The sequence below is a fragment of the Macrobrachium rosenbergii genome, chromosome 13 (assembly GCF_040412425.1).
Source record: "Macrobrachium rosenbergii isolate ZJJX-2024 chromosome 13, ASM4041242v1, whole genome shotgun sequence".
Taxonomy (NCBI): Eukaryota; Metazoa; Arthropoda; class Malacostraca; order Decapoda; family Palaemonidae; genus Macrobrachium; species Macrobrachium rosenbergii.
The window spans coordinates 45,343,913-45,370,337 of record NC_089753.1 but is presented as its reverse complement, the minus strand read 5'-3'; the positions used below and the strand labels follow the sequence as shown (position 1 = coordinate 45,370,337).

Here is a 26,425-nt window from a genome sequence, read left to right as displayed (position 1 = left end):
TGTATTTCCTGTCCAGTATTTTCCGTTTTGGAGATGAACGATCAGGCTATTCGGACACCAAGATGCACGTGGTTTTGGAAAGTTCAGTCTTTTTACATATCTGTTTGTCACATTGGATATGAGTTGCAGGAGACTAACAAATTTCATGCAAATAGTCGAAACTTGGCAGGCAAAGGATTGATTCTCAGTCCTCGGCTGAAGTCGTACTGGCATTTACTTAATAGAAATCGTATAGCCTTAAGAAGATGACTCGAACTTTGATGTATCCAGTTTACATTTTGTCAAATCAAGCAAAAGCGAAACAAGTAAAAAATGCGCCGAGGCTTCTTCGGCGCAATCGAGTTTTCTGTACATCGTATAATCAAGGCCACCGAAAATAGATCTGTCTTTCGGTGGTCTGGATATAATGCTGTATGAGCCGCGGCCCATGAAACTTTAACCACGGCCCGGTGGTGGCCTGTCCTATACCGTTGCCAGGTACACGATTATGGCTAACTTTAACCTTAAATAAAATAAAAACTACTGAGGCTAGAGGACTGCAATTTGGTATATTTGATGATTGGCGGGTGGATGAACAGACCAATTTGCAGCCCTCGAGCCTCAGTAGTTTTTAACATCTGAGGCGCGGACGGACGGACAAAGCCAGAACAATACTTTTCTTGAACAGAAAACAAAAAAGTATGAATGACTTTACCAAAATCAACGACTGATTGCCGAGTTTCTTATTTTTATTTTTATTTTTTTTTTCAGGTGAAGTACTAAATCAGAAGAGTACGAATTACGTCTCTTCCTGTCTGTTTCCCTACACTTTCTTTATGTAAGTTTTGAACAAATTTACTTACTTGCGCAGCAGACACATTTATCTGAAGTGCAACCATTTGCAACAGGAGTCTCTCCTTCTTTGCATTTCTTTCGGCACTGACCAGAGTTACTCTTGCAGAGATCGTTAGTGAATGTCTTGCATTTAGCTGGAACAATTAAAACTTGATAAGTATATCGCTATATTTATGCCGCATACATGTTTGTTGACATATAGGTCAGCAAGCAAACACACCCTCATTCACATTAAGCAGTTCGAAAACACTTTACACAAACACACATATACGTATGTATATATATATATATATATATATATATATATATATATATATATTCAATATATATATAAATACAAATAATTACTAGTTATAAAGGTAGTAAAAAATTACGACATTTATAACCTTATTTTTGACAGCACCTGGCAGTTTTTTGGGGGTTTCGGTCACAATCAGTGGACAGCTAATTACGGTAATGAAGAAAATAGGACCACTTATACAAAGGAGTATTTCGCAGCACAAATACTTATCGTGAATAACTGTTAATATTGGTATGATGATATACAGTGGAAAATGCCACCGGGTGTAGTTCTGACCATAAATACTGCGGTGCGCTCATCTTTGCGATAGTTATAAATAATTTTCCTTTTGCCGTTATTGTTGTTTTAATTAATACAATCTAACACTTATTATTATTATTATTATTATTATTATTATTATTATTATTATTATTATTATTATTATTATTATTTTAAATGTCCTCCTAAAGTGAAGTGGTAAGAGGTGAGAATCTAAATGTATTATTTTGGCAAATATTATTTGTGCACTTGTTAACATCTGTTGTTTGAATTTAACGTAAAAGAATAAATTATATATAAAAGCAAATTTAGCTAAGAAATAAATTAAAACTAGAGATAATGGGAACGATGAAATAGCAGCTGGGAAAATATCGTTGACAGTGAAGACATTTTCGATTGAACAATGAGGAAGTATAGGGGAAACCTACCTTTCTTGCAGCACACTTTGTTATTGGCGCATTTCTTGGTGACATTGACGACTGTGTCCGGTGGCGTGCACTGAGTTGCTTTGCGACAGACGCCCTTGGCTTCCTTGCAAGTCCCGTTCTTGTTGCAGCAAACTTTGCCGTCCTTACAAGGTCTTCCCACCGGGATTATGTCGCCTTTGCATTTCGATAGAGGCCTACATTTTCCTTTGGCTTTGTTGCAAGTCTTTGCTGCGGGGCAACACACTTTGTTATTGGCGCATTTGTTAACGTTGGGAATGATCGTCGAAGGAGGACATTTATTCGACGTTCGACATCTTCCGCCAGCGGCACGGCACGATTTCCTCTTTTTACAGCATATTTGTTTACCATTACATCCCGGCAGGGCAACTATGTCACCAGAGCATTTCTTTCTGCACTTGCCTCCGCTGTCCACGCACTCGTTCTTTTTACAACATACCTGGCCCGCTTTACAGCCCTTGGGGTTTATTGTTTTACTACATGGGTCATTTGGACTTTGACACGTACCACCTCTTTTCTTGCATTTGTTATTCTTCGTCTTGACTTTGCAGCAAACCGTTCCCGTTTTACAACCTCCGTATTCTTTTATCTTTTTCGCTGGGCACTTAGATTTGCATTTCATTTTCATTTGCTTACAGCTCTTCCTTTTTTCAACTCTCTGATTTTTTTTAGGACCAGATTTGACTCTCTTTGCTCCACAGCATACATTGTTCTCCGGGCATTTACCTTTCATACGAACTGTGCCTGCCTCACAGGTAGTCTGGCACTGGCCCATCCCCTTCTCGCAGGAATAACCTGGCTTGTTACTTTTCACCACCATCACGCAACATTTGGTGTTGCCTGGGCATTTCATGTTGATGATTTTTCCTTGGCATTTGTTTGCCATCTTGCATTGACCCCCAGAGCTTAGACATCCTTTATTTCTGTTTAGATTTCTGTTGTTCTTGGTGCAACACACGAAACCTTGGTTGCAACCTTTCTTCTTTGCATTTGGGATATTGCATTGCTTTTCCTCGACACAATTCTTCGGGTTGCATCTGTTCCACTTCAGGTTTTTCGAGGGACCGGACCTCTTTACATCAGTGCAACAAACGCCGTACGTGCAGTCCTGCTTTCCTTTGTTTACGTTGCACTGGCTCTTACGAATGCACCTGCCCTCCTCTGAAGCGCAAAGTTTGGCTGTCGATCCATTCTGATTTTTTTTATTTCCCTGTTCCTTTTGCCCATTGCTGTTTTTCGCTCCTCCAGAATTCTTCGGTTTAGATCGCGGGCCATTCTGTCTTCTCCCAGTATTTGTATTTTGCCCTTGTGGTTTACTTCTTCCTCCTGTTTTTGTGGTCCTTCCCCATCTTTTCCACTTTTATCTTTTACTTGATTTTTCTCTTTTTCCTTTTTGTTCTCCTTTCCACCGCCGGCTTGTTTTTTTGTTCCTTTTGCTGCGTCTTTACCTGTCTCTTTTGTCTTTTTTCACTGTTACCTTTAACATTATTTCTTTTATCTTTAACATCGTGTTTATTATTTTTGTCGTTCTTGTTTCCTTCTTTATTTCCATTTATGTTTGCTCTCTTGCCATTGTTCCCGGCTGTAATGAAAACGGTTTGTGTAATTTTCTTTCATAGTTAGTTCTATGAACTGTTATCCTTTTAATTATTATAAGAGAAAAAGAAATGTAAGTTATTAATTATAAGCTTTAGCATTAAAAATAAAAATTTTTAAATTGTATTTTGAATTTTTTAAGTTGAATTCTCTCTTAGTATTTGAAGTTAATGATTGTATGAATGTAAGGAAATTCAAAGCCAATACGATTCACATAAACTGCAAACTGCCGTATTTCAGTGACACAGATGTTATTCTTTAAATAGCAAAAATGTTGACATTTTAAGGTAACTAAATCCTGTAATGGTTGTGTTAAGAAAATTATTCCTTGCACCGCTGAAATTAATTTTATTTTTTCCGATTAAGAAATTAAATAGGAAAAAGAACCATATACTTACTTCAGAATATTTGATTGTTGTTTTCATGTGTGTGTACCAGCCTTGATATCTCGTCAGTTCTTTGAAACGCGTGTGTACTTTTAACTCTAAATGAGCTCGAGGTAACTTTCACATTTTCCGCTACAATATCCTTTCATCTATCACGCAGGTAAGTGGCGTACCCACAAGTGAAGAAATCTCTGTTGTGACTGTTCGTTCTTGTTTTTGGCAGTTATCTAAATTACTTGCAGTTCGCATTCGTGTGGTGTAGATTTTCGCTTTCACCAGACTCTGAGGCTTTTAGCTATTACCAAACAGAGAATGATTATCGACCACAGACGCCAAAAATTTATCTATCCTCTCATATAGGCAAACAGAAAAGCCATGGTTCTGCATATGATTGTACTAGCTACCTATATTTAAACTTGCTTTTTTCCGCCTAAATCACTAGTTAGTCGCAACTATAATGCATTCTCATCATTCGTGCACTGTATTCCTGTGAGTCCTGTCTGATTTTTTTCCGATATCCTGACTAACAGTACAACTAAACTTACCATTAAATATGGTTTTGTCAGCCTACTAATTATTTTCTTATTTTTGTTTGTAATTATCCTAGTTAACCTCCTAACTATTACATAATCTTCTCACTTTATATTTGGTCTTGGTTTGAAATTCCCATTCTTTTTTAAAACGGCCAATGATACATACTCCTCAATTTCACTACTGTTTCAGTAGACATTGGATTATATACCTAAATCCTATATCTGTATGACGTCTCTCGCAATGTCTTCCATAAAAGTTAAGTATACCTTAGATTAACCAGACCACTGAGCTGATTAACACCTCTCCTAGGGCTGGCCCGAAGGATTAGACTTATTTTACGTGGCTAAGAACCAGTTGGTTACCTAGCAACGGGACCTACAGCTTATTGTGGAATCCGAACCACATTATACCGAGAAATGAATTTCTATCACCAGAAATAAATTCCTCTAATTCTTCATTGGCCGGCCGGAGACTCGAACGCGGGCGTAGCAGAGTGCTAGCCGACAACTCTACCGACTCGTCCAACGAGGAACTGATGTCTGCCATGATCTTTTAATACAGCTGAGGCATGTTTAAGGCCTTTCGGAATAATGTCTTGATATTAATTAAGACTTACATTTTCGTAATTCGCAGCAGACGAGACCATCTCCACATTTCTCTCCAGGAATTTCCTTGCAGCCAGAAGAAGACTTTTTGCATTGCCCTTCATTACATCTGCCAACTTCTTTCACAGTTTTCTGAAAAAAGATATTTTAAATGTAGGCTTTACAGTGACATACAAATGCCACCTTCTTGGTTGTGCGGAGTGTTTTTTTGGTATTGGCGCAATACTCTAAACAGTGTGGGTTCGATTCCTATCGGGGAATAATTTTTTAAGTAATATTTTTTTTTTTCGAAATTCAAGCCACCATGCAGTAGAAATCGTACCCAGAATATTAGGACATTTTGTGTGTGTGTGTATGTATGTATATGTATATGTATATACATATGCATGTATATATATACTGCATATATATATATATATATGTACTGCATATATATATATATATATATATATATATAGATACACATATATATATATATACAGTATATATATGTGTGTGTGTGTCTGTGTGTGTATTTATATATATGGTGTCGAGGTTTCGCCTTGTCGTTATTCAGGAACAAGTAAAAAATCATAGTAGACCACTTTTTCCTTCAGCAGTAGAAATAATGCACTTTTATTTGCTTCACGCATATAATAAATGAATGTAGAAAAGTACCTTGTTTTGGCTTAATTTGATGTTTTTAATCGTTTTTGTAAGCTCTCTTATCCTGCTTCCGCTCTTTCCCTACGTGCAAATTGTGCCAAACGACCTCGGAGAGTTCAATATCGCAGAGGTATTTTAAAATAAGCCACTTCTTACTCTCTTGTCTTGGAACTATGAGTATTCGCTGAGACATTTGTTGCCATCTGTTATCTATTACTGTGTGGAATTTCCATGTTCTCCCATAATATATATATATATATATATATATATATATATATATATACACATATATATGTATATATACATACATACATACATACATACATACATACATACATACATACATACATACATACACATATATGTAAGTATAATAACCACAATATCTTCTTATCTATTTAACTGGATCTCAGGCTTTGTAGTGACAAGCGTATCCAAAAGTGTGGAGAATTCAAAAGTTAACAGTGCAATTTTGGTTGTTTCAAATCAAAAGTCTTTATGTATGTATATATATATATATATATATATATATATATATATATATATATATATATATATATATATATATATATATATATATATATATATATATATATATATATATATATATAGAGAGAGAGAGAGAGAGAGAGAGAGAGAGAGAGAGAGAGAGAGAGAGAGAGAGAGAGAGAGAGAGAGAGAGAGAGAGAGAGAGAGAGAGAGAGAGAGAGAGAGAGAGAGAGAGAGAGAGAGATATGTATAGGAGTTTTCGCTTTGTTTGTGAACAGTGTATAAAATGCTGGAATTTATGTACAGGAAGAGCTTTTACCAAGTTGTCAGTACTGAAAATTTCTCTCTCATGTTGATCCTGTCAGTATCATTACGTGCGAATTTGTAACCTTGATAGAAAAGGCTAGTTTTGATATTAAATATTTTTTCGTGAACCGAACGAATATCAATTATGAGAAGTGCTTTAAACGTGAAACTTTCGTAAATTAACTTTTGTATTACTTTAAGTTACTGGTAGGATTAGATATTATGAAACCGAATAAATTCTTTTGAAATATATGAACACTGCAGGGATAGCGTTTATCTGGGATCCCAAGTGTTCAGGAACATTGCCTCTCTCCCACAGGTGTCTGGCGTACGTGGAAAGCTCTCCAACCAGACAACATTATATTTCGTGAGAAATATTTCGGATAATCTGCCTCTAAGTTGCGATGCAGAAATCTATGAGATTCATTTTATTTTAGCTGGATGTTGTGTTCCAAAAGTGTTCTTCATTTCATGATCCGAATATAGTTACCTGAATTTTCTTTTTTTTTTTTTTTCGTTCAGCCTGAGTATGAAGCTGTAAAATTCAGATCACGTGCTCTAATAGTTCTGTACATCTGTTCACCTACTGAGTTTTTACCAAATGGTATACAGTCGAGATTTCAACACAGCATTATTGGTTAAAGACTGAATTAACTGTAGCTGTTTGAAGCACTCATGTGCCAGTTGAAAAACTTATGAGTTCATGACATTTATCAAATGTCAGTGATTACACACACACACACACACACACACACACACACACACACATATATATATATATATATATATATATATAAATATATATATATATATATAATGTGTGTGTCTGTGTGTTCTAAAATGTATGTATATATATATATATATATATATATATATATATATATATATATATATATATATATATATATATATATATACTTTATATATATATATAATATATTTATATTTGTATTTATATATACATATATATGTATATATACGTAAACACAGTATATTAAAATTTTTGAATACACGAATAAATAAAATTTCAGTGGTTCGCTAACATACAGTCGTGAAATCATAATTTTATTTTCCATCTTCCAAAGTCTAAGATTTTTAATTAAAATTTTAGGCTTGTCGCTGGTGAAAAAGTGAGTCCAGAATTACTGATTTCATTTACACCTCCACGGACGTTCTTGACAAGTGATAGAACTTCAGAGTTTGCAAAGTTAAGTATATCTTAGTTTAAGCAGACCACTGAGCTGATTAACAGCTCTCGTAGGGCTGGCCCGAAGGATTAGATTTATTTTACGTGGCTAAGAACCAGCTGGTTACCTAGCAACGGGACCACAGCTTATTGTGGAATCCGAACCACATTATGACGAGAAATGAATTTCTATCACCAGAAATAAATTCCTCTAATTCTTCATTGGCCGGTCGGAGAGTCGAACGCTGGGCCAACAGCGTGCTAGCCGAGAGCTCTACCCACCCCTCCAATGAAGAACTAATCAGCCAATAAAACTTAGGAAAATGAACACACACATGAACAAGGAATAGAAAACTTTCAGAGAGAGAGAGAATCCCTCTACTAACATCAATCCCGTGTGAGAATATACATTATCGACCAAAGCCTTAAACTAACAACGTGAAGATTTAGATGAACAGAAGTAAATAAATGTTGAAGATCCTTCTGTGAATCTGTGCTGTCTTTTAATTCACAAAGATACTCTCGTGACTAACCTCCAGGGCCTTTTTTTAATTCAAGTGGAAATTTGACAAAATTGAAATTTAGTATTGTATAATACTATAAGAAAATATAGTAAAATCTGTAATGGAAATTTTTTAGAAATAATATGATGCGTTTTTCAAAGCGCACGCTCTGTCTTTTTGTCCTTACTATTTTGATGAAATGCCATATACGATGAATGTGGTATTAAATTTGAAATAAATTGAAGAAAACTGAACAGCGTTACAAACTCTAGGTCTCCAAAACGACCAAAGACAACAAAAATAAAGTGATATAACTACTGGAAATAAAAACGAGGTTAGTGACATATTTTTAGTAAGACCGAAAGACCATCATTTTCAGGACTGATAAAGCTAAAAAAAAAAAAAAAAGGAATGGAGCAATATCTCCATTCTTTAGAAAATGTGGTTTTATAGCGTGTGGCGTCAGCAGGTGTTGTTAGAGAATTCCGTAGATGAGTGAATGTTACTCATAAATGAACCCTGATATCGATTCATAGTGGCACACTCATAGTTGAACAACCGTTGCCAACATAAATGAGAACGAAAAGTCAACTAACATGACTCAGCAACTGTTGGCATGCAATGGATAACTACTGGTGGCTGACATCACTGATTAGCGTGTGGCAACGGGGAAAACCGATGTATTTTATTATAAATTTCAACTGACCATGGGCAATCAACATATTTAAGGGACAGACCTGCTCAAGTTACTTTTGACAATAGACAGCTGAATGTAGGCAACAGCTGTAACTGTGTAACTACCGGCACCAGACCCAGATGAGTAAATGTTGGCAGTAGAAATAACAGCTGGATAATTGGTTGGAAACGACATAATTGTACTTGTCTGATATAAGTAACATACTGAAGGAATTAGCGGGAAAGGCTTCGGATTCATGATTATTAGAAACTAGCGTCACTGAGGAACAAACAATCCTGGATTAATGATTAGGACTTGCTGAGTATAATACTAAATAAGCTAGGTTAATTTGCAAAACTAGAAGACTGTTTTACTCTCGTAACTGGCGACAGTTAATTCAGTAAAATGGGCAGTCGCAGAATTGTTAATATTAGAAAATGCCGGAAATTCACAGCAGGGAAGTCGGCAGGTAAAATGAGCTTGCGCTCTTTTTTGAATAACAGAGCGTAACATCCTATTAATTTTCCCATTTAAACCAGATTTAAGCGAAGGTGTTTTGAGTTATTTTGTAGGTGTGTGGGTTTGTATATTGTGCACGAAATCCTAAACAACCTTGCTTTCTGATCTTAATCTCAGGAGTGTACATGTTTCCTATTTTTCCAAAGTGTTTCAAGTAAAATTCATGGTTGAAATAAGGTATATATGATATTGGAAATATTCTAAAAGTAAATAGCACTCTTTAATGACTCCCTGTTACAGTGTGCACGGTACAACCTGAGAGGGCTGAATGATGATTTTGATTTTTAAAATTTATTAATAACGCTTTTTTAAACCTTATCGCTTGAAGCTGATGGCCTATTTCCCCAGTTAGTCAATCCTAGATTGTTAGATTTTATTACAGTGAGATTCCATAGACGCTGGGGGAACACGGAGTTATAATTTTAGCTATGAATAACACTTTAAGTACTGCGAAACACTTTATGAATATGAGAAAATTGAAACTAAACGGACATTATACAAACATTATATATATATATATATATATATATATATATATATATATATATATATATATATATATATATATGTGTGTGTGTGTGTGTGTGTGTGTGTGTATGTATGTGATTATATACATATATGTATATATATACATACGTGTATATGTATACATAGATATATCTATGTACATATACATGTATATATAACGATATATATCTATATATTTGTATATACTGTACATGGATATGTATATGTATATACTGTATGTAAATTTCATATATATATATATATATATATATATATATATATATATATATATATATATATATATATATATATTTATTTATTTCTACCACTGAAATGCTAATTACTATATCTTCCTGTTTACGAAAGAAGATAACAGACGCAACATTAATTGAACCGCTAGATCAATTACCAGCCTGTTCCCGGGATAGAGAGAAACAACAGTCCAAAGTAAAGTTGTTAAAACGTTCATGAATTTTCTTCAAAATATGCATTAATTTAACCTCACTTTTTGGCAGCACGGTGGTAAGAAAAATTAATGTTTTTCTTATTGAAAAATTCAAGTTAAGTCTTAAAATGAGGCGATTAAATATACGAAAAGTAAAAGAATATGGTAATTACCTCTTCGCGTGACATCTAATAAAAAAAAAGGCCTCGAGACGAAATAAAACCATTAGCGCTTCATTATATGTAATTAACTTTACTAATTCTCCTTCGCCCTTTTTTTTCCATTTTTACATTCTTGCATTGTATTTTGCGGAGACTTGCTGTGCATACGATAACCTTTAGGTTTGCTCCGGAAAAGAGAAGTTCATTGGGAATAATATTAATAAAGGATATATGACAGCATTTCATGACCTTTAGGTTTGCTCCGGAAAAGTGACGTTCATTGGTAATGATATTTTTAAGGAATGTCGTATGGTAGCATTTTATAACCTCTAGGTTTGCTTCGGAAAAGTGAGGTTCATTGGGAGTGATATTAATAAAGGATATCGTATGGTAGCATTTCATAACCTATAGGTTTGCTCCGGAAAAGTGAGGTTCGTTGGGAATAATACTAAGGGATATCGTATGGTAGCATTTCATGACCTTTAGGTTTGCTCCGGAAAAGTGAGGTATCGTATGGTAGCATTTCATGAATTTGCTCCGGAAAAGTGAGGTTCGTTGGGAATGGTATAATGAAGGATATCGTATGGTAGCATTTCATAACCATTAGGTTTGCATTTCGTTGGGAATAATACTATATCGTATGATTTCATGACCTTTAGGTTTGCTCCGGAAAAGTGAGGTTCATTGGGAGTGGTATTAATGAAGGATATCGTATGGTAGCATTTCATAACCTTTAGGTTTGCTCCGGAAAACTGATGTTCATTGGGAATGGTATTAATGAGGGATATCGTATGGTAGCGTTTCATGACCTTTAGGTTTGCTCTGGAAAAGTGAGGTTCATTGGGAATGGTATTAATGAGGGATATCGTATGGCAGCATTTCATAACCATTAGGTTTGCTCCGGAAAAGTGAGGTTCATTGGGAATGGTATTAATAAGGATAACGTATGGTGAGTTTCATTAGGAATGATATTAATAAAGGATATCGGCATTTCATAACCTTTAGGTTTGCTCCGGAAAAGTGAGATTCGTTGGGAATGATATTAATATATATCGTATGGTAGCAATTCATGACCTTTAGGTTTGCTCCGGAAAAGTGAGGTTCATTGGGAATGGTATTAATGAAGGATATCGTATGGTAGCATTTCATAACCATTAGGTTTGCTCCGGAAAAGTGAGGTTCGTTGGGAATAATACTAAGGGATATCGTATGGTAGCATTTCATGACCTTTAGGTTTGCTCCGGAAAAGTGAGGTTCATTGGGAGTGGTATTAATGAAGGATATCGTATGGTAGCATTTCATAACCTTTAGGTTTGCTCCGGAAAACTGATGTTCATTGGGAATGGTATTAATGGGGATTATGGCGTTTCATGACCTTTAGGTTTGCTCTGGAAAAGTGAGGTTCATTGGGAATGGTATTAATGAGGGATATCGTATGACAGCATTTCATAACCATTAGGTTTGCTCCGGAAAAGTGAGGTTCATTGGGAATAATATTAATAAGGGATAACGTATGGTGAGTTTCATTGGGAATGATATTAATAAAGGATATCGTATGGTAGCATTTCATAACCTTTAGGTTTGCTCCGGAAAAGTGAGATTCGTTGGGAATGATATTAATAAGGGATATCGTATGGTAGCAATTCATGACCTTTAGGTTTGCTCCGGAAAAGTGAGGTTCATTGGGAATGGTATTAATGAAGGATATCGTATGGTAGCATTTCATAACCATTAGGTTTGCTCCGGAAAAGTGAGGTTCATTGGGAATGGTATTAATGAGGGATAACGTATGGTAGCATTTCATGACCTTTAGGTTTGCTCTGGAAAAGTGAGGTTCATTGGGAATGGTATTAATGAGGGATATCGTATGATAGCATTTCATAACCTTTAGGTTTGCTCCGGAAAAGTGAGGTTCATTGGGAATAATATTAATAAGGGATAACGTATGGTAACATTTCATAACCTTGTAAGTTTGCTCCGGAAAAGTGTTTCATTGGGAATGATGTTAAAAAGGGATATCGTATGGTAGCATTTCATAACCTGTAGGTTTGCTTCGGAAAAGTGAGCTTCACTGGGAATGATATTAATAAGTGATATCGTATGGTAGCATTTCATAACCTTTAGGTTTGCTCTGGAAAAGTGAGGTTCATTGGGAATGATATTAATAAGGGATATCGTATGGCAGCATTTCATAACCTTTAGGTTTGCTCCAGAAAAGTGAGTTTCATTGGGAATGACCTTAATAAGGGATATTGTATGGGAGCATTTCATAACATTTTGATTTGCTCCGGAAAAGTGAGGTTCATTGGGAATGATAATAATAAGGGATATCGTATGGTAGCATTTCATAACTTCTAGGTTTGCTTCGGAAAAGCAAGGTTCATTGGGAATGATATTTTTAAGGGATATCGTATGGTAGCATTTCATAACCTTTAGGTTTGCTCCGGAAAAGTGAGGTTTATTGGGAATGATATTAATAAGGGATATCGCATTGTAGCATTTCATAACCTGTAGGTTTGCTTCAGAAAAGTGAGGTTCATTGGGAATGATATTAATAAGGGGTATTGCATGGCAGCATTTTATGACCTTTAGGTTTGCTCCGGAAAAGTGAGTTTTATTGGGAATGATATTAATAAGGATATCGTATGGCAGCATTTCACGACCTCTAGGTTTGCTTCGGAAAAATGAGGTTCATTGGGAATGATATTTTTAAGGGATATCGTACGGTAGCATTTCATAACCTATAGGTTTGCTCCGGAAAAGTGAGGTTCATCGGGAATGATATTAATAAGGGATATCGTATGGTAGCATTTCATAACATTTAGGTTTGCTCCGGAAAAGTGAGGTTCATTTGGAATGATATTTTTAAGTTATATCGTACGGTAGCATTTCATAACCTATAGGTTTGCTCTGGAAAAGTGAGGTTCACTGGGAATGATATTAATAAGGGATATCGTATGTCAGCATTCCATAACCTATAGGTTTGCTCCGGAAAAGTGAGGTTCATTGGGAATGATATTATGAAGGAATATCGTATGATAGCATAGATATCGATTTGGCCAGCACTGGCAATATATTTTCTATACATGTTTGTCAAACATAGTAAGGGCATTGGATGTGTCAAAACTTTCTAAGTAACGATAAAAAACTCCAGTTTTTTAAGTCCTGTATGATTGTAGGAATGATTTATGAAAATATATTACAACTTGGTGATTATTTTATTGTTGTTAAATTGATTTAAGAGGATCGTCGGTTTGAGGAGAGACGGAACAAGAGCTCCTTAATAAAAAGCAACAGGTGAAAATGTTACTGTGAGACAGTTCAGGCTGTCAGCGAAAGTATGATAGGTGAGTTTTCTCCATCTTTTAAGAGAAGTCGAATGGATATGGGTCTGCTTAGCACTTAAGCTATACACACACACACACACACACACACACATATATATATATATATATATATATATATATATATATATATATATATATATATATATATATATATATATATATATATATATACTATATATATGCATATGTATACGTGTACAGTATATATATATATATATATATATATATATATATATATATATATATATATATATATATATATATATACATACATATATATATATATACATTTAAGAATGGAGCATTATCCAGTTATTTCATAATTTTAACCGTTATATGCATTCAGATCTGTTCAAATTATACCACCAACCAGTAGTAGTACTAGATACACAGTTCATTTCTAGCATTCTTGACCTTTCTTTTGAAAAATTCAATATTAAGCAGTTATATAGAAGCTGTAGTACTGCTGTGATCAAATTATGAAATGATCGTCCCCGTCAAGGTGTTGAACATTCGGAACTTCTGGATTCAAACTTGGTGCAAATGGTTTTTGGCTGAAGGGGCTGACGTGAGTCTCATCTTATAGGTTATATGTTGCTTGTGCAGTTAATTTTACTTATTAATCTGGTTTTATTAGTTTATTAATCTTTTTCCGTTTATTCTGTACTTCTCAAATTTTGTTTTCCACACTGAGCGGTTTTCACTATTGCCCCAGTAGTGGCATTCTGTTTTGACACATAGGAATGCCTTTGCTTACAACAACAACAACAGCAACAACAACAATAATAATAATGAACCAAACAAAAACATCTTTCAGTTTTCTTCTGAAGATGGAAAGAGAAACCCACAAGATTCTTGTGTACAACTTGTTTATGTAAATATTTACCAGTAAACAAGTTATACACAAGAATCTTGTGGGTTTCTCTTTCAATAATAATAATAATAATAATAATAATAATAATAATAATAATAATAACAACAACAAAATCATAGAGTCAAGCAGATTTTTATTTAAGGAGTAAGAGGATGGAAGAGGGAGAAATGGTGTAATTGCACTTCAGTAACTTACTATGGAACTCGTTTTGTAATTGAACGGTATCAGTAAGGGGAAGAAGACAACTGTGAATAATGTGTATAGGATTTTTATTGGAATGATAATTTTGTATGTTGACAGAGATCGTGATATTTCCATGTTCCTGCTGCTCATCTCCCCTTCAGAACAACTTAGTTTGTAGAACCCTGTGCCAGTTGAGAATCCTGTCCTTGTTAATGTCATGTAAGCCCCAAAGATGATCATCAGATGGCGGGTTTGAATTGCCGCGAATTTACTGTCAATTTCTCAAACTGGATTTTTTGCGTACATGTTTTAAAAGTGTCATACTTTATTTGACGCAGATGTTGCCCAGTACGTGAGCATCCTAGACTTCATTGCCATTTTAAAATTGAAATTCAGGGACTTGCATAATTTTTCTTTGTAAGCATAATTTGTGAGGAATAAAGGAAAAATTAACGACATAAAAACCAAAACATTCAAAACAATATCTTGTGTATGAAACCTTCGAGAATTTGTCATGATCCGGAATGTTCAGCTCATCACTGAAAAAATGTTTTCTTTGTTTTGTAAAAATGGTTCCTTGTAACGCAAGGCAGCTCGAACATCTGAGCACAGATGTACGGAAGAAGATCCGCCAGCTGAGCAGTTATTTTTAGTTGCCAAATCTATCTATCCTTTTTTTTATTTTGTTTTTGTTTTGTGTACTTTTCTCGTCAGCTATGCCATCTACCATTTTCCTGTGCTATGTAATTAAACCGACATCACCTTATCATCCAATCAACTCCGATGTTCTGTATTTCTTAAACGTAGTAAGGAAACACAGTAGTCTAATATGAGGACGATTAGGCCATTTTTTTTTATTTGTCACGTGACTAAACACTGTTATTTCTGGACTGGAGTAGTGATAACGCTTAACTATTAAGAACAAAAGCTCACATGTAGCAGTAAGCTTTATGAATTAAACACCTTACACTGGAGTTATAAAAATCTAAGTTCTAAACACAAATAATGATGAGACGAAGTTGGATTAAAAAAGAATACTTTATAACTCTCTAACTTTCTCTGCATAGATAGAAATCATTGTTCCTATTATCCTTATTTAGGGCATCAATCATAATTTCAATACGCGTTTTTATAGGATTTTCTTCACCGATTGATTTGACGTGTTCACGTAACGGATTCTATTTAAAAATTCGGCTTTGAGAATAGCACCCGTAAAGGCTGAATTTGAAGAGAATTGCCTTAAGCAAAACCATAGTTCGGGAGATCCAATTATGAACGGGAAAAATATCCACGTTTAATGTAAATAAGCAATTTAACGATCGAAATATGACAAGCTGAGCCCCATAAAGTCAATTTCCGAGATGGACATTTGAAAAATTTATGGTTTAAATAAAAAAATAATACGAGAAGGAGCAAAAGTCACGTATAAATGGCTGAAATTCGAGTACGGGACATTCAGTAAACAATCAGGCGTTTAGATAATGTCAGAATATCAAGTGTGGAACAGAAAACTTTGGCACATTTAAGTAAAATGTATCGGTGTTTGGGTGAAGGAAAAAAACTACGATGGTAATGTAGAGATTCAGCCCTTGTTTTTAACCAGTCGACAAAGCAGCGGCAATGTCATCATCATCAAGAGATACACATTGAAGTGTTGTTACCTGTGGTGGAGATTGACCTCTGTTAAGAACACATGAAGTTTTGTATAATCAAAAGTTTAAGCTTGATGTTGGAAGGGTGTGCACAGTGAAGGAAGGTCTTGAGTTTGCATAAAACATGTACCATCGTTGAAGCCAGAGCTCAAAATACTGTGGTGACGGACTTTGTGAATGTAGTGCTCACAACAGGACATGGCATTCAGCATATCGGTAGCGTGTAACTCTATCCGTGGGAAAATAACCAGACAGTATCACGTTATATGAGAAGACTGGAAATGAAGGCAGAGCTTGAGACACTGAAATGAATATATAGATAAGACAAGTACAGAAATATGTAAAGAAAAATTCTTTGTAAAGGAGACCAAATGGAAGAGTATACAATTACTCTGGAGAAAAAGAATGACATAATTTACAGTACAACACTCTGAAATGGATATAATACTTGGACACGAATGAAGTAATAACTAGAGTGTGTCTGAGTATGTTAAAGAGAAAACAATAACAAACACACAAAGATAAGAAAGTTACTACAAAATTCACATCAGTATAAGAAGAATTGGAACTGTTTAAAGGCAACTTGAGTGATTTCATCCAAGGTGGAGAAAGAGCGTCAGTATGCTGTATAAAGAGAAGTCAGTCTTACCGAATCCACGGGGTGAAGTAGCGCAAGAATGGCAAGGAGGCCCACAACGACCGCTACCAGTAAAGGTAGCGTCCCTCGGTTCACCATGTTTGTCTTTTTTTAATCTTAAAAAAAGACGTCGCAGGTAGACTCAGAGCTACCCCGGTCGAAGCTGCTGCTCACCTACGACTGATGCTGGCTCACCAAGTCAGGGCGCCAGCAAAGGACATTTCCAGTGGAGTCTGTGTCTGTCCTTGTCATAATCAGAGTGACGTATTATAAGCGAACATTCACCATCTGTTGTAACGGAATGGATATTCATCACAATCACTTGTAATGCCATCATCTGCGGCACAGGTGTCCGGAAAAGAGGCACCTCGTTTTCTGTCTCTCTCTGCCTCTGGTATTTCTCTGCTGCGTTGCTTTGTCACCCGTTTCGAGGCTCCCCAAGTTATTTTCTGGAATTGCACAATTGTTGCATGGCCTCTGTGAATAATAACACAGTAATAGAATTACTTGTAATCAAGTAATTTAGATCTCTAGAGGATAATTGTTAAAAAGCTGCAGGAAGTCCATTCCAAAAGTGCATGAAAATAACAGCTCAGCGTAAATAATCTAATGCAAATTTATCCAAAGAAATGCATGATTTTGTTGATTTTCTTAGAATTTTCATATAGTTTTCTGAGACACCCCATATATTATTGCCTCATAGATTAAGCATATATAGAAGTCTTTGCTTAAAACACACACACACACATGTATATATATACATATATATAAATATATATATATATATATATATATATATATATAAAATATATATTTATCAAGATAAATATATGTATATGGAGACAAAAACCCTTTGTCTTAGTATAAATTCATGCAATTGTAAACATCAAAAACATGCTTTGTCTTAGTAGTAAACTTTTTTCATAAACTTCAAGACTAAACCATTTATAAAACCATCTGCTTTATATATATATATATATAATATATATATATATGATGCAATAATTTTCAATAAACTACCATCAAGACTAGACCATTTACACTGCAGCACCATCTGCATTGCATCATATATATATATATATATATATATATATATATATATATATATATATATATATATACATATATATATATATATATATATATATATATATATATGTATGTACATATATATATATATATATATATATATAAATTATATATATATATATATATATATACAGTATATATGTATGTGTCTATCTATATATATTATATATGTATATATATTATAAATTATATATATGCATATATATAAACATCTATCTATCTATCTATATATATATTAATATATATACATACATACATACATATATATATATATATATATATATATATATATATATATTTATATATATAAATATATATTTAGATAGATAGATAGATAGATAGATAGATAGATAGATAGATAAAGGTTTATATATATGTGTGTATATATATAGATAGATAGATAGATAGATAGATAGATAGATAGATAGATAGATATGATGCAATGCAAATGGTGCTGCAGTGTAAATGTTATAGTCTTGATGGTAGTTTATTGAAAATTATTGTAATTGTTTACTATTGTAGTTAAGCATGTTTTAGGTGATGTATACAAGTGATGTAATTATCGTACTGAGACAAAGAGGTTTTGTCTTCATTGCATGAATTTATCTTGAAAACAGTTTTCGCCTCTATATTCGATTTTCATATTTCTTTAACTGATGTGAGCATCTGAGGAGAATGATAATAATTGCTCCTTTATTGTGGCGGCTGACCTTTTTTTTCTTGTATCCTCAAAATATCTTGACATGCTTAAATGCAGCATTTCTTCATTTTCTCACCACCACATAATTTAAAGTCTGACCTCTTTTGATGATGGTAAATTCGATGTTGCTCTCGCTTTCTACTCGCTTGAATGATAAGGGGTTGGGGCTTAGTTTACATGTCACGTGCCTTCTGTAACACCGAATGTTCTGTTATGAGTCACCCTCTCCTAACGTTTATGTTTTTCAATTCTTCTTTCTTTTGTTCAAAAGTCTCGAAATGACTTGACTTCCTGGATGTTCCTGGGATAGTTTAGGCATTTTTTTATGAAGGGCTTTTGCAGATATGAAATCTTGTGTGAGCTTTCTTTCTTTGCATTTTGCATAAAAACTGTATACATAAATATAAGAGAAAATTTCGTAATTTCATGTACAACGATGTTTCCTTTGTTAACTACACTGTTAGAAAGTTACTCCTTTTCATGTCGCCGGTGTGTCATAAAAATGAAATAAGCATGAGTACAAGAGTGAATGACTGGGTCCCCTGTAGATTGATGTCAAAACCCTTGGCAGTTGTTTACTTATAATACGGGACACTTGTAGAGGCTTATGTTTCGCACCGAATGACACTGGTCCACGGAATGCTGAGAAGATAAAACTAGTCAATGAAAATGATTCATTGTAGATTCCCTATATAGGTTTTTAGACCAGCTTCCATAGGCTGTAAAAAGGTATAAATCTTTTATTTCTTTGCCAAGCGAGGCTCGACAGATAATTTGGTTGTCAGTAATTTTTAGATTATTTTGATACATGTAAAAATAATGATAACATTAGTAAGAAAATATTCTTTGAATTATGGGTAAAATTCCAGAACACAATCATAAATTAGGTCATAAATGAAGTAGAATGATTTGAGCAAACTCGATGAGGAACAACTTGCCCTTCTTTCAGAAGTAACCTAGAACAAGCCACCATCTCAATATAAAATTACATTGGCGATAAATAGGAGAAGAAGAATTAAAGGAAGAAACATTTAATTAGACCGTGAAATAGAACCGTTATGCTAATAGTCTTATTACCTCATCCTACCTCAGAAGTTAGCGCTATTTTGATGGGAATATCATACAGTTTTATACACCCACACACCCACCCACACACACACACACACACACACACACACACACACACACACATATATATATATATATATATATATATATATATATATATATATATATATATATATATATATATATTTAGAGGTTTTACACGGGGTGGGGGCCGTGGAACTTATCATGGAAACTTTCAAATCTGACTGAAGGAGTTGATTCAGGCAAAACACAAATAGAAAATCTAAGCTGGATACCTTAATTCAACAAGAAAAGTTGCAGATAAACACGTAGAGTCACTTAAAATCAATTATCTTTACAATTAACAATTAAATCAGAAGAATGGGGAAATTCGAAACAGACAGGTAAAGCAGAGTCATGTTGAACAACTAAATTTACAACAAATTAAACAGTAACAGAGCTGTGGAAAAATCCACTTCGAAGGACACCATAGGGTGAGGCGCAGTAGTTAGGACTACGGCACAAGCACAAGATGAGCAGTTGATTCCACAGCTAGCAACTCCATCTGCAATTGAGAAAGCATTCGGTTACTTACAAAAAAACTAGGTAGCGCAATTAAAAAGAATCGAGGGGGTGCTGGGAAAGTGGCAAAGCAACTTGATTCTAAATACTGGTAAAACATGTGTGAATTTTGGTCATGTACTCATTGCACTAAATAAGTCAGGTCTCTGTGGAAAATCTCACTTCGGAAATGAAACTGATTTCAGTAGAAGAATAAAAGATTCATGACTGATTCAAAATCTCACTTCTGTTATATTACCTTTTAGTCGGAGATAGGGGGTCCTCACCTTCAGCAACAGCATGGAGGGCAAGAATTTAAGGGGCTTGCACTTTAAAAAGACTGAGGCTCAAAACAGCCACTTGGGGAAAGGGTCAAGGCTCTAAGGGAGCAGAGCAAAAGGGGCAAGTGCATGGATTCTGCTGCCAGGCGTTTCTGAGGAAGCGCTGCTCGTGCGCTGCCTTTTAAGACCTCGGCAGATTATTTTTCTCCTCCTTCCAGATGGCAGTGTCTGCTCACTTGGCAGTCTATTTTCTATGCCAGTCTGACCATGTGGCAGGGCACTGTCCACATGGCAACCAGTTCTTATGGGCCCAGCCGCTTTCTGTTTTTGGATTAATCTCCTTCATCAGCTCGTCTGCGCCTTCGGCAAGGATTTGGTCTCCAAAAGGCATTACCTGGAAGAAAGGTCTCGAACAGTCACTAGGTCAAGGAAGAGTGTTAAAAGATTACCAAAGGGGGAGGAATGAGAGATTTTTAGGAAGGGGTGATATTTTCCCACAACCTGTCTTTGTTAGTCAGTGGTGTTAGTAATGGTACTGTACTTGTTTCAAAGAAATAAAAGCAAATCAAGTTTATGAGGGTTATGCTGTATATTATTGCAAGGTTTATAGGGCGAGGTGGCTTAGAAGAGGTCTCTCTTGTTGAAATATATATATATGTATATATATATATATTTATGTATAAATAAATGTGTATATATATATTATATATATATATATTTATATATTCACAAATACGAAACAAAATTGTAGTTTAATATGGAATTCAGTGTACCTTCCGGAATAACTTACACCCAAGGGAATTATAATAGGTAAGTGCTTCTGCACTGGCCTGGATTCGAACCATGGCCTGGTTTAGAAACATAAATAGAGAGTGACAATGAATACCCTGCTATTAATAGAGATGTAAGCTGATACCGACTCTGCTGTACACATGCCTTTCGAATTCAACAAAAGTTAGAATTGACATCGGTCGATCTCCATCATGAGATAATTGGTAAGCTTTATGTAACACTTGGAAATTTTATAAACGGTTCAGCTGTTGAAATAGGAATATGGCAGAGACTGGGTCATGTTTTTATCTGCAGCCCTCTGTTTGGGAAACTTTATGATTCTGAGAAAATTGAGATATACATATATATATATATATATATATATATATATATATATATATATATATATATATATATATATATATATATATTTTATATACATTACTAAAAAAAATTATGGGATTCAGAGCCGATGAAACACGGTTTTTCGGCAATACCTTTTAACCAAAGGATCGGATAAAGGTGAAAGTTGGCAAGTGTATATTTTATAATCCTACCTAATTTTTACAAGTATTATTTAGTACCTAAGTTCAACAGTTCTGGTACTTATCAGAGTAAAAGTGTGTTTCCTATGCCAGAGCCATCAAAATCGCAGGTAGGGGTTTTGGACACAATAATGACGTTAACATGTGACGTCATGAGGTGCCACCCACAGTGAAGAGAAGTTTACATATGGGGCAAACGTCTCTTCACTGTGGCCCTGCCCACTTGCTGATGACATACTCACTAATTAATATTAGCACCCATCCTAGGTTTCAGCGATATCAGTGATGGAGAGCTTTCTAAATAATTTTACTATTATTATTATTATTATTATTATTATTATTATTATTATTATTATTATTATGTGGAGGTTTCATCGCAACTTACACAGCTGTTGTTGGGACTAAGTTGTCAGCTTGGAATTCTTCCAGTTTCTTGATATTCGTATTGTTTCTACTTTACAAATAATTCAGTGCATGTAATTCATCCACCTAATGAACCAGTCTATAGCTCATTTGTTAGATCTACATCTATTCAGGGCGGGAATACAAAAAGTCAATCCGTTTTGTTTTACCTCCGGTTTCGACACTATAGTCTTCTATTCCTCGTTGGACGAGTCGGTAGAGTTCTCGACTAGCCCTCTGCTAGGCCTGAGTTCGAGTCTCCGGCCGGCCAATGAAGAATTAGAGGAATTTATTTCTGGTGATAGAAATTCACTTCTCGGTATAATGTGGTTCGGATTCCACAATAAGCTGTAGGTCCCGTTTCTAGGTAACCAATTGGTTTTTAGCCACGTAAAATGAGTCTAATCCTTCGGGCGAGCCCTAGGAGATCTGTTAATCGGCTCAGTGGTCTGGTTAAACTAAGGCATACTTAACTTATTTGCAGCAAGTCAGGAGTGGTCACTAGAAGTAGAATTCAGATGAAAAGCAATGATACCTAATTTCCCTCAATTGTTAGAGGTGTAAAGGTCAACGCCATTGTTTTATTTCAGTTAATGTAACCCATTGCTATTTTTCTTTGTTTTTTTTTTTTTTATTTATATCATACAGCACCCTAAACAGCGCTCGTATAGCCTACTCGCTGCAAATAAAAGGAGTCAAGATTCTGAGGGCAAGCTATTATTTACCTGCTTAATATCAATCAAATGTAACACGATTTATATTGATATGCATGGAAAGGAAAATATACTGGAATCAGTTTGAATGAGGAACATATTGTTATAATCATTGTTTTGATAAATAGGTTTTAGATATACAAATAAAACGTCTAACGCTATACATAATTTATTTACAAAATGTTTTCATCGTCACTCTCGAGGAAGTGGTCGGGATTGTCTAACAACAGCTCCTGCCCACACTTCTGGGGTGGCCAAGTAACTATTACCCACTATAGAAATAACTACTTATTCACGCCATAGTAAATCTTGCCACGGGTCTTCTCGCTTGCCATACAAAGTGGCAAGCAGTCTTGTAACCACGGGGACAATTCCATATCCTGCTGGCTATTATCGAATTTGTTGAAGCCTAGACTGTAAGCATATCCATTCACCACCTACTTGGTGGATGGGCGGAGCCTCATGACGTCATATAATGGTTACGTAACGAATTGTTTTAGGATCCTTGTCTGTGATTTTCTCGGTTCCGGCATCGGCGACTTCATTTTACTCAATAAATATCAAAACTATCGAACTTTGGTACTAAATAATACTTGCAAAAATTAGGTATCGTTATAAAATATACACTTGCCAACTATCACCTTTATCTGATGCTTTGGTAAAATGTTGTTGCCCAAAAACCGTGTTTCACCACCCCAGCGCTTCCCGTGAAACTCTGAAGAACTCAGAAAATTTTCCTACATCTCCTATGATTTGTTTTGTCAAGTAAAGAATGTGTCCTGTCACTGAAAGTGCTTTTCTTTCCTGTGATTAATAATTCTGTCTTAAATTCTTTAAAGAAGACTCTCTGCTCAGGAGAAAGGTGACAGTGTCATATAGGCTTCCGCAACGAACAGAAATTCACGTATACCGAAAGGTTAGTGTGTGAAGAAATTCACTCATGGAAATGAATAACGGATGAATCTCTGTAGAGGGTATACGGGGCACCCTTTTACAAATTACATGTACCTTCCGTATACAGAAGAATGCCACGTCAGTGACTGTATCAAGTCATATCTAAATGCGAAAATCACACAGGAGCCGCCTTACTGTCATCAAAAACCTGTACTAACGTTAGCCTTCTTCCCTAGTCCCTACCCTCTCTCTCTCTCTCTCTCTCTCTCTTAGTTAGATCAGAATTTAACACAATGATTTCACAGCAGTAACGAAAAAACAACCACAAATAATGAAAGGCATGTCAGTAGGTCTACGGGGACGAAGTGTGGTTTGGGCATACACACAACTTCAGTTAACAAGGGACTGTTCAGTCGCCTAATTATCTCCTCGTTTTCAAGATAGGTGTTCGACCGCTGTTGCATAAAACCTAGATGGTAGTTGTTGCCAGGTTGACAAACAGCTTCAGAATATCCATAAGATATTAAGATATAGCGTCCGTTGGCTATATGAATATTAAATTATTATCACGATGGTAATTTTAGACACCGTAAAAGAGCTGCAACTGTTTTCGATTTCGCTGTGCGTGTTAACGAACGCGTTTCAGTTTCCTTTGGCGTTTCTGAGGGAAAGTGTCGATATATGGTAATTTTTTAGTGGACTGAGTAATTAGATATGATGATGGTATTACCTCAAGGTACTTAAGAATTTGTATTTTATTGGCAAGGTATAATTAAGATACGTTTGGCATAAGATGACCACTGAAAAAAATGTGATAATAGTGATCTCCAAAGTGTGCCCGTAATTATGAAGTTTTTTTTTTCGTGGATTAAGTACTTAGATATGATGATGGTAATGCCACAGGGTACTTAATAATTTGTATTTTATTGGCAAATTATGATTAAGATATGTTTGGCTTAAAATGAACACTGAAAAAAATATGGTAATTCGGCACGAGTAATTTTTTAATGAGGGGGTATGTCTTTCACAGAAGGATTTGGTCTGTTACCACTTTTTTCCGTGGTGAGGATTGTAAGGGCTGACTGGTGTTGTGGTAGAAGTCATATTTTGAATAACATTACCTATGATTGAATGAAAAGTAATTCTGATACAGTCAAACATATCTGTTTAATTTTTTTGGATATACTAAACGGATTACAAGGTTTGCAGTGGGAGGAGTTTAATGACGTCACCAACAGAAAAGGTGGTTGCTTTCCGCCCAAGCTACTGGTGACCTCCATAACGTTACTAAAGAAAAGGTGAATAGTACCGGTAAAAACGAAAATTTAATTAAATTTGTATGTGTTTGATGTCTGTCACGGGGGTTGGGGTTTGATTTTGAGGTATAAACCTTCCTTGGGTCATGTAGGGGCCTGAGCCAAATTTTGTCTGCTTCTGTCAAATGGTTCGGATTTCTATAGAGTTCAAACTTACTAACATTCACTTTTAGGTATACAGATATACATATGTATTTATACATACACACACACACACACACACACACACACATATATATATATATATATATATATATATATATATATATATATATATATATATATATATATATATATATATATATACACACACAAATCTAAATCTATATTTATTTTCTTTCCCTGCATTTTCCTCGTCGCTCCAACTATATTAAACAATCATACAACAACGCACCTCTAATATAGATGTATGTACACATGTATGTATTTATGTATGTATGTGTATATATATATAATATATATATATACATACATATATGCATACATACATACATACATACATACATACATACATACATACATACATACATACATACTTGCGTACACATACAGTGTGTTATGATTTTTGATTGTTTAATATAGGGATGGAGCGAAGAGGAAAATGCAGGGAAAGAGAAATAGCTATAGATACAGATTTGTTGAATAAGAAAATGGCCCTAAAATCGAATTTCGAGTGGCAGAAATAAGCAAGATGAGTCAAATACATTTGTAAGTCAGAAGACTATGGCAACGCAATAGTGAACATCAGCTGTTCTACAAACTCCCTTAATGGAAAAAGCATCAGCATTACGAATACTTTCACGAAAACCGTGCCACAGCTTTGCACTAAACTGAATAATAGATCTGTAGCACTGGCAGTCTGATACAAATACAAAATCTCAGCAGAATGTGGCTGCTGGTGTTCTGCAAAGTAAGTAGTTCTCTTTAGATCTTGAGGCCTGGACACGAAAGTTTTTCGTTGACATTATAACTTCTGGAAGATGACCAAACAGGAT

The 26,425-nt window shown here is 34.9% G+C and overlaps 1 protein-coding gene across 27 annotated transcripts in view; it reads right to left on the bottom strand.

Moving 5' to 3' along the window:
- LOC136845263 (streptococcal hemagglutinin-like) overlaps positions 1-17,278 on the bottom strand; it is a 157,135-nt gene extending 139,857 nt beyond the window's left edge. For all 27 annotated transcript variants that reach the window (XM_067115402.1, XM_067115377.1, XM_067115380.1 and 24 more), the window contains exons 1-4: positions 17,103-17,278; positions 4,972-5,092; positions 1,822-3,421; positions 843-968 (exon numbers count right to left, since the gene is read on the bottom strand). In XM_067115402.1, coding sequence (XP_066971503.1) covers positions 843-968; positions 1,822-2,725 — 1,030 coding nt within the window. In that variant the 5' untranslated portion in view covers positions 2,726-3,421; positions 4,972-5,092; positions 17,103-17,278. The remainder of the gene's footprint in view (positions 1-842; positions 969-1,821; positions 3,422-4,971; positions 5,093-17,102) is intronic.
- Positions 17,279-26,425: the final 9,147 nt, after the last annotated feature.